The sequence below is a fragment of the Macaca fascicularis genome, chromosome 12 (genome assembly GCF_037993035.2).
Source record: "Macaca fascicularis isolate 582-1 chromosome 12, T2T-MFA8v1.1".
In the NCBI taxonomy this organism is placed as follows: domain Eukaryota; kingdom Metazoa; phylum Chordata; class Mammalia; order Primates; family Cercopithecidae; genus Macaca; species Macaca fascicularis.
The window spans coordinates 102,062,916-102,075,210 of NC_088386.1; the positions used below are offsets into that span (position 1 = coordinate 102,062,916).

General features: G+C 42.7%; 1 protein-coding gene across 2 annotated transcripts in view; it reads right to left on the reverse strand.

The window, feature by feature from the left end:
- The window catches only part of NDUFS1 (NADH:ubiquinone oxidoreductase core subunit S1), a 34,694-nt gene that overhangs the window by 4,370 nt on the left and 18,029 nt on the right, over window positions 1-12,295 (reverse strand). For both annotated transcript variants that reach the window (XM_045367556.3, XM_045367554.3), the window contains 3 exons: window positions 11,419-11,548; window positions 4,713-4,873; window positions 1,999-2,153 (listed from right to left, as the gene is read on the reverse strand). In XM_045367556.3, coding sequence (XP_045223491.1) covers window positions 1,999-2,153; window positions 4,713-4,873; window positions 11,419-11,548 — 446 coding nt within the window. The remainder of the gene's footprint in view (window positions 1-1,998; window positions 2,154-4,712; window positions 4,874-11,418; window positions 11,549-12,295) is intronic.

Consider the following 12,295-nt stretch of genomic DNA (forward strand, 5'->3'; position numbering starts at 1 on the left):
AAACTAAAATAAAGCAGTAGTGAAGTAATAAAAAATTAAAGCCCACCTCACTCCTAATTCAACTTCTTTCCCAAATAAAATTATTATTATTATTTTGAGATGAAGTCTCGCTCTGTGGCCCAGGCTGAAGTGCAGTGGTGCAATCTCAGCACACTGCAAGCTCCGCCTCCTGGGTTCATGCCATTCTCCTGCCTCAGCCTCCCGAGTAGCTGGGACTACAGGCGCCCGCCACCACGCCCAGCTAATTTTTTGTATTTTTAGCAGAGATGGGGTTTCACCATGTTAACCAGGATGGTCTTGATCTCCTGACCTCGTGATCCGCCCACCTCAGTCTCCCAAAGTGCTGGGATTACAGGCATGAGCCCCAAAGAAAATTATTGTTAAAGCATTTGGGGGGCCAGGCGTGGTGGCTCATGCCTGTGATCCCAGCACTTTGGGAGGCCAAGGCAGGCAGATGACTTGAGGCCAGGAGTTTGTGACCAGCCTGGCCAACATGGTGAAACCCCATCTCTACTAAAAATACAAAAAAATTAGCCCAATGAGGTGGTATGTGCCTGTAATCCCAGCTACTCAAGAGGCTGAGGCAGGAGAATCATTTGAATCCATGAGGCAGAAGCTGCAGTGAGCTGAGATCACGCCACTGCACTCCAGCCTGGGTGACAGAGTGAGACTCTGTCTCAAAAAAAATTCTTTTAAAAAGAAAAAAAAATATCTTCTCAGACTATTTTATGCAAATACAAACATGTATAATACCATACACACATATAAAATAGGCAAATAAGTATACTGATGCTTACAAAGTAGAAATGCTTGCAAAGTAGAACTGCTCAGATCTACCAGTTTGTGAAATTTGGTAAAGTAGACTGAAATGGGGGGGGATGCAAAGACAGGAATATGACAGTAATACTGAAAAAGGCATAAAAAATTACAGAAAAATTTGGAAACACTACCACCCATTAATAACAACTAGCAGAAGAAAGAAGTTATTTTATTCAGAAAAGAAGACCTTTAGAAACATCTGAATCAAATGTAAGAAAGTTGTAGAATAATACATAGTTTAATATAATTTGTGCACATTTGTGTATGCGTATGAAGATGTTATGAAGTACATATATCAAAATTGTCATCAATGATTATTTCTTAAAGGACTAAAAACAGGATTTTAGTTTGTTTATATTTTTATTTAAAATAACATTTTTTTGTTGCTCTATCACCCAGGCTGGAGCACAGTGGCGTGATCATGGCTCACTGCAGCCTCAACCTGCTGAGCTCAAGTGATCATCCCACTTCAACCTCCTAAGTAGCTGGGATCATAGACATGCAGCATTATGCCTAGCTAATTTTTAATTTTTTGTAGAAACAGGGTCTCCCTACGTTGCCCAGACTGGTCTAGAACTCCTTGGCTCAACGAATCCTCCTGCCTCAACCTCGCAAAGTGCTGGGATTACAGCATGAGCCACAGCACCCAAGGAACAAGATTCAGTTCATATATTTTTGTTTAACTTTTTTTTTTTTTGAGAGGGCGTTTCACTCTTATTGCCTAGGGTGGAGTACAATGGCATGATCTTGGCTGACTGCAATCTCTGCCTCCCAGGTTCAAGCAGTTCTCCTGTCTCAGCCTCCCGAGTAGCTGGGATTATAGGCACCCGCCACCACGCTTGGCTAATTTTTATATTTTTAGTAGAGACAGAGTTTTACCATGTTGGTTAGGCTGGTATTGAACTCCTGACTTCAGGTGATCCACCCGCCTTGGCCTCCCAAGGTGCTGGGATTACAGGTATGAGCCACCGCACCCAGCAGGTAATAATTCTTAAAAGCAGTATCAATTATGTAACTAATAACACTTGCGGTTTGTTTAAAAAAAAAAAGAAGGGGGAGTAGGGGGAGGCAAAATTCTCAAATGGAAAACATTCAATTCACTAAATATATTACTAAATGGTTTCTAACATACACAATGTACTACCCTCTTTTGTTTCCAGTGTCACAGGTGATACTTACCTTGATAAATAATGAAACAATCCTTTGGCAAATCCTGTCGTGTGATACAACCTCCATCTGCTCCCAGGAGAAACAGCACCTTGGGAGGGTTCTTCCGAATTGCTTCCACCCCAGGTTTATAGCCAAGGTCCAAAGCAGCTACTTGACTTGCAATCCTGCAAAACAATTACGGAATTTTACCATAACTGCAGTGTTTTCAATGTAAAAAATTAAATGTGATTCTTGGAATAATTTCCTTTCAACAATGTCAAAAAACCCATTTTATTTTATTTTTTTATCGGAGATAGAGTCTCACTTTGTTGCCCAGGCTGGAGTGCGTGGCATGATCTTGGCTCACTGTAACCTCTGCCTCCTGGATTCAAGCGATTCTCCTTCCTCACACTCCCAAGTTGCTGGGACTATAGGCACGTGCCACCACACCCAGCTAATTTTTGTATTTTCAGTAGAGAATGGGGTTTCATCATGTTGGCCAGGCTGGTCTTGAACTCTTGACCTCAGGTGATCCACCCACCTTGGCCTCCCAAAGTGCTGGGATTACAGGCATAAGCCACCACACCTGGCCAAAAAATCCCACTTTTACCCATTTAAAATAGATGCCAAAACCAGAAACAGCAGTCTTTTACTGTTTTGCAAATGGCAACCAAAGAAATGTCAGATTCTTAGGACACTCTGTCTCTCTATGACATAGCATTGAATGAAATAATTCTAGAAATTTTATGCCAACTGTAATTGCTTTAAGTCTGATTCCTATTCAATACAGTATGACATAAAACATGATAAGCCATACATATTCATAAGAGAAAAATCAGATGATTTCAAAAATCAAAAGGGAGAAACTGAAAAACCACTCATTAAACTATAATTCAGAGAAAACCATAATGAGAAAACCAAAACCTTACGGAAATTTTTTCTATGATATACATTACTTTTATAAGCAGAAAATAATTTTTTAAAGAAGAGGTCTAGAATAAATATACTTTGAATAGCAGGATTGTTGTTTTGGTATAGCTTGCTATTTGTTAACTATCTAGAAATAGTAGCCATTCTGAAGACCTAAAACAAGTTGGAAGCATGCTTTGAAAGGCTCAGGAATGGTTATCCTGTGTGCCCTAACAGTTTTACTTCTAGAAATATTTCCTACGAAGATAATTTCAAGTGCAAATGTATCTGTGTATCACTGTATTATCTAAGAAGTTAAAAACTACTATCAACATACATGTTAAAAAGAAGAAAATGGCTAAAAAATTTTATAGTATATTCATGATATCAATCAGCTATTATTGTTTTTTATTTACAAACAATTTCTAGAAAAAAACTTCTGACCATAGTAGGAAATTCTTATTTGGCAACTAAAACCTATTAAAACCAGGATACAAAATTGTATCCACAGTATAATTTCACCTATGTAACTAAAAAATATTACATAGCTGCTAGGCACAGTGGCTCATATCTGTAATCCTAGCACTTTGAGAGGCCAAGGAGGGGGCGATCACCTGAGGTCAGGAGTTTGAGACCAGCCTGGCGAACATGGTGAAACCCCGTCTCTATTAAAAATACAAAAAATTAGCCTGGCATAGTGGCACGTGCCTATAGTCCCAGATACTCAGGAGGCTGAGGCAGGAGAATTGCTTGAACTTGGGAGGTGGAGGTTGCAGTAAGCCGAGATCGTGCCATTGCATTCCAGCCTGGGTGACAGAGCAATACTCCATCTCAAAAATAATAATAATAATAATAATAATAATAAATAAAAAAATTAGCCAGGTGTGGTGGCACATGCCAATAATCCCAGCTACTTGGGAGGCTGAGGCAGACGGATCACTTGAACCTGGGAGGTGGAGGCTGCAGCAAGCCAAGATCGTGCCACTGTACTTCAGTCTGGGCAATAGAGTGAGACTCTGGTCTCAAAAAACTAAAATAAAATATTACATAGGGTAAAAAGAAAAACTAGAAGAAAATGAATGAAAATAGCAATAATAATTATCTACACATTGTAGAATAAGGATCAGCTCCATTTCTGCACGTTTGTCTCTTTTCAACTTACCTAAATTAAACCTGCATTATTGATGTGGTTAGAAATAAAGGCCAGGTACAGTGCCTCACGCTTATAATCCCAGCAGTTTGGGAGGCTGAGGCGGAAGGAGCGCCTGAGCCCAGGAGTTTGAGATCAACCTAGGCAACATAGTGAGACCTCATCTCTACAAAAACAAAAAATTAGCTGGGTGTGCAGCATGCACCTGTAGTTTTAGCCATTTAATACTTGGGAGGCAGGAGTGGGAGGATCACTGGAACTCAGGAAGTCAGGGCTACAGTGGACTATGAATACGCCACTGCACTGAGACCCTGTCTCAAAACAAAAAAACAAATAATTAAAAAGAAAAAAAAGAGAAATCCTTCAGCTGAGTTCTCATATTAGCTTACATTTTTATCATTTAAATTAAAGAACTTGTTGTAATTTTTGAACCAAGGTATAACTAATATAACAATTTATAAAGTACTTCACTTTTTTTCTCAACACTTACTCTATTTCAAATATTTTTAATATTTCTTATCATCTTGGGCTCTTCTCACAGAGTAAAGGTCTATATTTCACATGTGTAACTGGGATAATGTTGCTAAATGTTGTTTGTAAATTAAATTTAACAGTGTATCAGGAACACATACATATATACAAAATTACTTGAATTTATAGTATATAAAGCAATTACTCAACAAACCTATGAAGGATATTCATAACTTTCCAATCGCCAGTAACACCACTAGTCATCCGAATCTTTTGTGCAATGCTAGAGACAGCTGCAAGAATTGCTGCTCCATCATTTCTTTGGAGTGCAGAACTGCCTAAAACCACCATTGGTTTTTTAGCTTCCTTTAGGACCTATTAAAAAAAAAAAAAAAAAACTTTGATTTTAAAATATTACAAGTAAGCTGAACATCTAACCACATTTGCCTCAACAATATACGTTGCCCTAATTCTTAGGTCTAACATGAAGGTTTTCAATTTGCTAGCCCAACATATAGACACACATATACAACCAGATTTAGTTTAATCCAAAGCATCTTGCCAATGCTACTGTGAAATGCCTGAGTGAGTATCAGCTAAGACATGTTTTCTAAAAGTATTTATTCAAATAGTATAAATACTATTTTTTTATTTTGAATAAAAAGTATTTTATTCAAAATAAAAAGTATTTTATTCAAAATAAAAAGCTTAGCAAATTATCCTGTGGTCAGAATAACTATGGGCAGGTTCCAGAAAAATTGGGGAACTTCTCTTCAGAGATTCAGATGGTATTAAAGAATAGGAAAAACCATGCTTAATATCACGTCTACTATCTTCCATCTACTTACCATGCCACAGACAGGGAGGAGGAGGCAGGGAAAGCAATGATCACTAGAGCACAATGTTAAATACCTACAATTTTAAGCCTTTGTTTTAAACCATAGTAACTCTGAACGACAAAAACTGGGAGAATGCATCCCAAGAGTAAAGGAAACTACAGATTTCACAGAAGATGGCAAATAAGATGTAAAGTTATAGGTTGGGTGCGGTGGTTCACGCCTGTAATCCCAACACTTTGGGAGGCTGAGGTGGGTGGATCACTTGAGGACAGGAGTTTGAGACCAGCCTGGCCAACATGGCGAAACCCCGTCTCTACTAAAAATACAAAAAAATTTACCAGGTGCGGTGGTATGTACCTGTAGCCCCAGCTACTCAGGAGGCTGAGGCACGATAATTGCTTGAACCTGGGAGACGGAGGCTGTAGTGAGCCAAGATTGTGCCATTGTGCTCCAGCCTGGGCAACAGAGTGAGACTGTTGACGAAACGAAACAAAACGTGTAGAGTTATAGAATACACATCTCATTTTCCCACTCATCCTTTGTGTCACTCTTCAGTAAATAGCTGGCCACAAAGAATCAGCATGGAAATTATGCTGAGATATTATAAAGAGGAATACATTAATAGGAACTTGCCAAGGAAATGTGAATAGTTGAGAGAAATAGTTTTTAATAGTCTCAAAGATACTGAAATATAACACACTCTTTCTCACTTAAAAACTCAAAGAAGCAACACTATAGAGAATATTATATCGTAAGGAGATTTTAATCACCGAATTCAGGAAAGAACTGGAAGAGAAACAAATAATAGAGATAAATACCAGTCCAGAAACAATAAAAAACTAAATAGGCCAGGTGCAGTGGCTCACGCTTGTAATCACAACACTTTGGGAGGACAAAGTGGGTGGATGACTTGAGTCCACGGGTTCAAGTGCAGCCTGGGCAACGTGGCAAAACCTCGTCTCTACAAAAAATTGGCCAGGCATGGTGGTGTGCACCTGTGGTCCCAGTGGCGGCTGCAGTGAGCCAAGACAGCACCATTGCACTCCAGCATGGGTGATAGCCAGACCATCTCAAAAACAAAAAACAAAAAAACAAAAAACAAAAAGAAAGGAAAAGAAAGAAAACATGATTAAATACAGGGACAGGAAAGACAGGGTACAGGATACAAAATAAATGGAAAAAGAAAAAAAAACACAGATATGAAAAGCCAGGCAAGGTTGGCTCATGCTTGTAATCCCAACACTTTAGGAGGCTGAGGTGGGAGAATCACTTGAGGCCAGGAGTTTGAGGCTAGACTGGGCATCACAATAAGCCCCATCTATACAAAAAAATATAAAAATTAGCTGGGTACGGTGGTGTAGGCATGCAGACCCAGCTACAGGGGAGGCTTAGGTGGGAGGACTGCTTAAGCCCAGGAGTTTGAGGCTACAGTCAGCTACAATTCTGCCATTGCACTACAGCCTAGGCAATAGAGTGAGACCTTAAAAATATATATATAGAAAAGAAGATTCAACATCTGCATTATTAAGAGTTCTTTTTTTTTTTTCTTTTTAGACAGGGACTTACTCTGTTGCCCAGGCTGGAGCACAGTGGCATGATCTCAGTTCACTGTAGCCTCCACCTCTCAGGTTCAAGCTATTATTTTGCCTCAGCCTCCCGAGTAGCTGGGATTACTGGCACGTGCCACCATGCCCAGCTAGTTCGTTTTTTTTTTTGTATTTTTTAGTGGAGACAGGGTTTCACCGTGTTGCCCAGGCTGGTCTTGCTCCTGACTTCAGGTGATTTGCCTGCCTTGGGCTCCCAAAGTGCTGGGATTACAGGTGTGAGCCACCACATTAAGAGTTCTTTTTTGTTTGTCTGTTTGTTTTTGAGACGGAGTCTCGCTCTGTCGCCCAGGCTGGAGTGCAGTGGCCGGATCTCAGCTCACTGCAAGCTCCGCCTCCCGGGTTCACGCCATTCTCCTGCCTCAGCCTCCCGAGTAGCTGGGACTACAGGGGTCCGCCACATCGTCCGGCTGGTTTTTTGTATTTTTTAGTAGAGACGGGGTTTCACCGTGTTAGCCAGGATGGTCTCAATCTCCTGACCTCGTGATCCACCCGTCTCGGCCTCCCAAAGTGCTGGAATTACAGGCTTGAGCCACCGCGCCCGGCCTTTTTTTTTTTTTTTTTTTTGAGACAGAGTCTCGCTCAGTCGCCCGAGCTGGAGTGCAGTGGCACGATCTTGGCTCACTGCAAGCTCTGCCTGCCGGGTTCACACCATTCTCCTGCCTCAGCCTCCCGAGTAGCTGGGACTACAGGCGCCCGCCACTACGCCCAGCTAATTTTTTTTTATTTTTTAGTAGAGACGGGGTTTCACCATGTTGGCCAGGATGGTCTCGATCTCCTGACCTCGTGATCCGCCCGTCTCGGCCTCCCAAAGCGCTGAGATTACAGGCGTGAGCCACCGCGCCCGGCCCACATCAAAAATATAGCCAGGCGTGGTGGCGGGCGCCCGTAGTCCCAGCTACTCGGGAGGCTGAGGCAGGAGAATGGCATAAACCCGGGAGGCGGAGCTTGCAGTGAGCTGAGATCCGGCCACTGCACTCCAGCCTGGGTGACAGAGCGAGACTCCGTCTCAAAAAAAAAAAAAAAAAAAGAGTTCTTAATGAAGGTTACAGAATTAACGAAAAATATATTTAAATCTGTTATAGAAGAAAATGTTCTCAGGCCAGGCACAGTGGCTCACGCCTGTAATCCCAGCACTCTGGGAGCCCAACATGGGCAGATCACGAGGTCAGAAGACCGAAACCATCCTGGCCAACATGGTGAAACCCTGTCTCTACTAAATAAAAAAATTAGCTGGGCATGGTGGCATGTGCCTGCAGTCGCAGCTACTCGGGAGGCTAAGGCAAGAATCGCTTGAACCTGGGAGACTGCGGCTGCAGTGAGCCGAGATCACGCCACCGTACTGCACTCCAGCCTGGGGACACAGCAAGACTGTTTCAAAAAAAAAAAAAAGAAAAAAAGAAAAGAAAAGGTTCTCTGAAAATAGTAATCACCTACCACATGGGGATGGAAATTAGAGAGGAGAAAGGAAGATTTGTCACTGAATATTTTTAAATATTTTTGATCTTTTAATCATAATTTTTTTTCTACTCAAAATAAACAAGTTGTGCTTTGCTACTTCATCCTCTTGCACATCACCTTCTTCCCTACACCTGAGACTGTTTAAGTGAAGCAACCATCTTGGAACCACAAGGAGAAAGAGACACACAATCACATGTGAGCAAGCAAATGAACTGACAACAGCAAAGCAGGAAGGCAGGCTCTCTAGATATCCTTGGACAACTGCATCAGCTTTTTTTTTTCTTTTTGTTTTTATGAGATGGAGTGTCACTGTCACCCAGGCTGAAGTCCAATGGCGCGAGCTCAGCTCACTGCAACCTCTGCCTCCCGGGTTCAAGTGATTCTCCGGCCCCAGCTTCCCAAGTAGCTGGGATTACAGGCGCGGGCCACCACACCTGGCTAATTTTTGTATTTTTTTTTTTTTTTTGGTAGAGGCGGGGTTTCACCATGGTGGTCAGGCTGGTCTCAAACTCCTGACCTTGTGATCTGCCCGCCTCGGCCTCCCAAAGTGCTTGAATTATAGGCATGAGCCACCGCACCCAGCCTGCATCAGCTTTCAATTGCCTACCTCCAGATCCCTTTGTGTGACAAACAGAAACTCCTTAGTTTTTAGGGGTTTTTTTTCTTTTTTTTTGAGATGGAGTTTCACTCTTGTCACCTAGGCTGGAGTGCAATGGCATCTCAGCTCACTGCAACCTCTGTCTCCTGGGTTCAAGCAATTCTCCAGCCTCAGCCTCCCGAGAAGCTGGGATTACAGGCACCCACCACCACACACAGCTAATTTTTGTATTTTTAGTAGAGATAGGGTTTCGCCATGTCGGCCAGGCTGGTCTCAAACTCCTGACGTCAGGTGATCTGCCCACCTGGGCCTCCCCAAGTGTTAGGATTATAGGCGTGAGCCACCGCACCTGGCCAGAAACAATTTAGTTTTGTTTTTTTGTGTTTTTTTTGAGACAGAGTTTCGCTCCTGTTGCCCAGGCTGGAGTGCAATGGCGCAATCTTGGCTCACCACAACCTCCGCCTCCCAGGTTCAAGGGATTCTCCTGCCTCAGCCTCCTGAGTAGCTGGGATTACAGGCATGCGCCACCACGCCCAGCTAATTATGTATTTTTAATAGAGACTGGGTTTCTCCATGTTGGTCAGGCTGGTCTCAAACTCCCAACCTCGGGTGATCCACCTGCCTCGGCCTCCCAAAGTGCTGGGACTACAGATGTAAGCCACCATGCCCGGCCAGCTCCTTAGTTTTTTAATCAGCTCCACCACTACACATATATTCTAAAATAAAGAGAACCTTGTATCTTTAGACTGAAAGTACATTCTGTCTTATAGTCTTATAGTGAGGTCTTCACCTTTAAGACATATTTTGTTGAAGTTCCTGAATTTCAAGAATGATAATCAGAACCCCAGCACTTTGGGAGGCTGAGGTGGGTGGATCACAAAGTTAGGAGTTGGAGACCGGCCTGGCCAATATGGTGAAACCCCATCTCTACTAAAAATACAAAAATTAGCCAGGTGTGGTGGTGCATGCCTGTAGTCCCAGCTACTCGGGAGGCTGAGGCAGGAGAACGAACCAGGGAGGCAGAAGTTGAAATGAGCCAAGATCATGCCACTGCACTCCAGCCTGGGTGACAGAGCAAGACTTCATCTCCCCACCAACGAAAAAAACAAAGAAGATAATCAGGACAGGGTATGGGGCGGGGCGGAGGAATAAAGTTTACATGCTTCTTCACTGACCTATAAAACTCAGAAAGGGGGGAAAAAAAAGTCTGACCCTGGAATTTCACATCCTGGTAAGCTGTCTCTTCAGGAACAGACACTCTCAAGCAAGCAAGAACTCAAAGAATACAGGCACCCATGAGCCACCTTTGGGAAAAGCAAAACAATAAAGGCGAAAACAAAATGAATTAAAGAAAGAACTCAAATGAAAAAAACATTACCTCAGAAATGAAAATTGAAGGACTGGTAAAATGTTAAGGAATAACTCCTTTTGTAGTAAAGAAAGATTTAATTGAAGTTAAAAGTGCAATTCTTCCAGTTTTACTTTGATTTCTTTTCAGCTAATTTCAAGAAAATTAAACTCTGGTAAATAAAAACTGCATGTACAGTATGATCTCATTTTTGTTTGACTATTCAGCCATCTTGCTTTGCTCTCTGTATAAATGGAGAGATGATTATGTTTTATCAGTACCTGTTTTGGGGTAGTGGGATTTTAGGTAATGTTATACTTTCTTCCTCATGTTCTTTTCTGTATTGGTATAAGTTTTTTGGGGGGTGGGACGGAGTCTCGTTCTGTCTCCCAGGCTGAAGTGCAGTGGCGCGATCTTGGCTCACTGCAACCTCCGCCTCCTGGGTTCAAGCAATTCTCCTGCTTCAGCCTCCCAAGTAGCTGGTACTACAGGCGCATGCCGACACGCCCGGCTAACTTTTTTCTGTATTTTAGTAGAGACAGGGTTTCATCATGTTGCCCAGTCTGGTCTTGAACTCCTGACCTCAGGTGATCCGCCTGCCTTGGACTCCCAAAGTGCTGGGATTACAGGCGTGAGCCACTGCGCCCAGCCTGGTGTACGTTTTAACACTCACATAAGCCAGGCGCGGTGGCTCACGCCTGTAATCCCAGCACTTTGGGAGGCCGAGACGGGCAGATCACGAGGTCAGGAGATCGAGACCATCCTAGCTAACATGGTGAAACCCCATCTCTACTAAAAATACAAAAAATTAGCTGGGCGCAGTGGCGGGCGCCTGTAGTCCCAGCTACTCGGGAGGCTGAGGCAGGAGAATGACATGAACCCGGGAGGCGGAGCTTGCAGTGAGCCGAGATCGCACCACCACACTCCAGCCTGGGCGACAGAGCGAGACTCTGTCTCAAAAAAAAAAACCAAAATACTCACATAGGATTATTACAAAAACAGTTGTTTAAATAATAATAATAATACTAATAATAAATCAACAAGAGTAGATACATATAAGTTGAGAGCACCTGGCTAAATGGATGACTTCCCGAAGCAATGTCTTGAAGAATTTTGGGGGAGTCTCCCAGGTGGTCGTATCTGTAAGTGAGGTCCACTGGACTGCCTATAAGGGCCACTTTTAAGTCATTATGCAGCCAGCTGAAATAAAAACAACATTTTTAGAAGTAAATAACTAAGCTAAGCAGTTGCTGGTCTCATTGATCCTAAGTGATACATCTGTTTACAAAATGTTAAAAGCACAGACAATACATTTAACAGATATGATCTACTATATACCTTTCAAAACAGTGTTACAAAAATGCATGCCAAGGCGATTCAATGCATTAATTTGCTGTGTAGAAATGCTATCTAGACCAGGCACAGTGGCTCACACCTGTAATCCCAACACTTTAGGAGGCTGAGGCGGGTGGATTACTTGAGGTCAGGAGTTCGAAACCAGCCTGACCAACATGGTGAAACCCTGTCTCTTCTAAAAATACAGTATTAGCTGGGCGTGGTGGCACATGCCTGTAGTCCCAGCTACTTGGGAGGCTGAGGCAGGAGAATCGCTTGAACCCAGGAGGCAGAGGTTGCAGTGAGCTGAGATCGGGCCACTGCACTCCAGCCTGGGCAACAAGAGCAAAACTCCGTCTCAAAAAAAAAAAAAAAAAAAAAAGCTATTAAGCCAGCTATAAAAGTTATTTATTTATTTTTCTTTTTGAGAGACAGAGTCTCACTCTGTCGCCCAGGCTGGAGTGCTATGGCGCGATCTCAGCTCACTGCAAACCTCTGCCTCCCGAGTTCAAGCAATTTTCCTGCCTCAGCCTCCTGAGTAGCTGGGATTACAGGCGCCTGCCACTAGGCCCAGCTAATTTTTGTATTTTTAGTGGAAGGCAAGCTTTCACC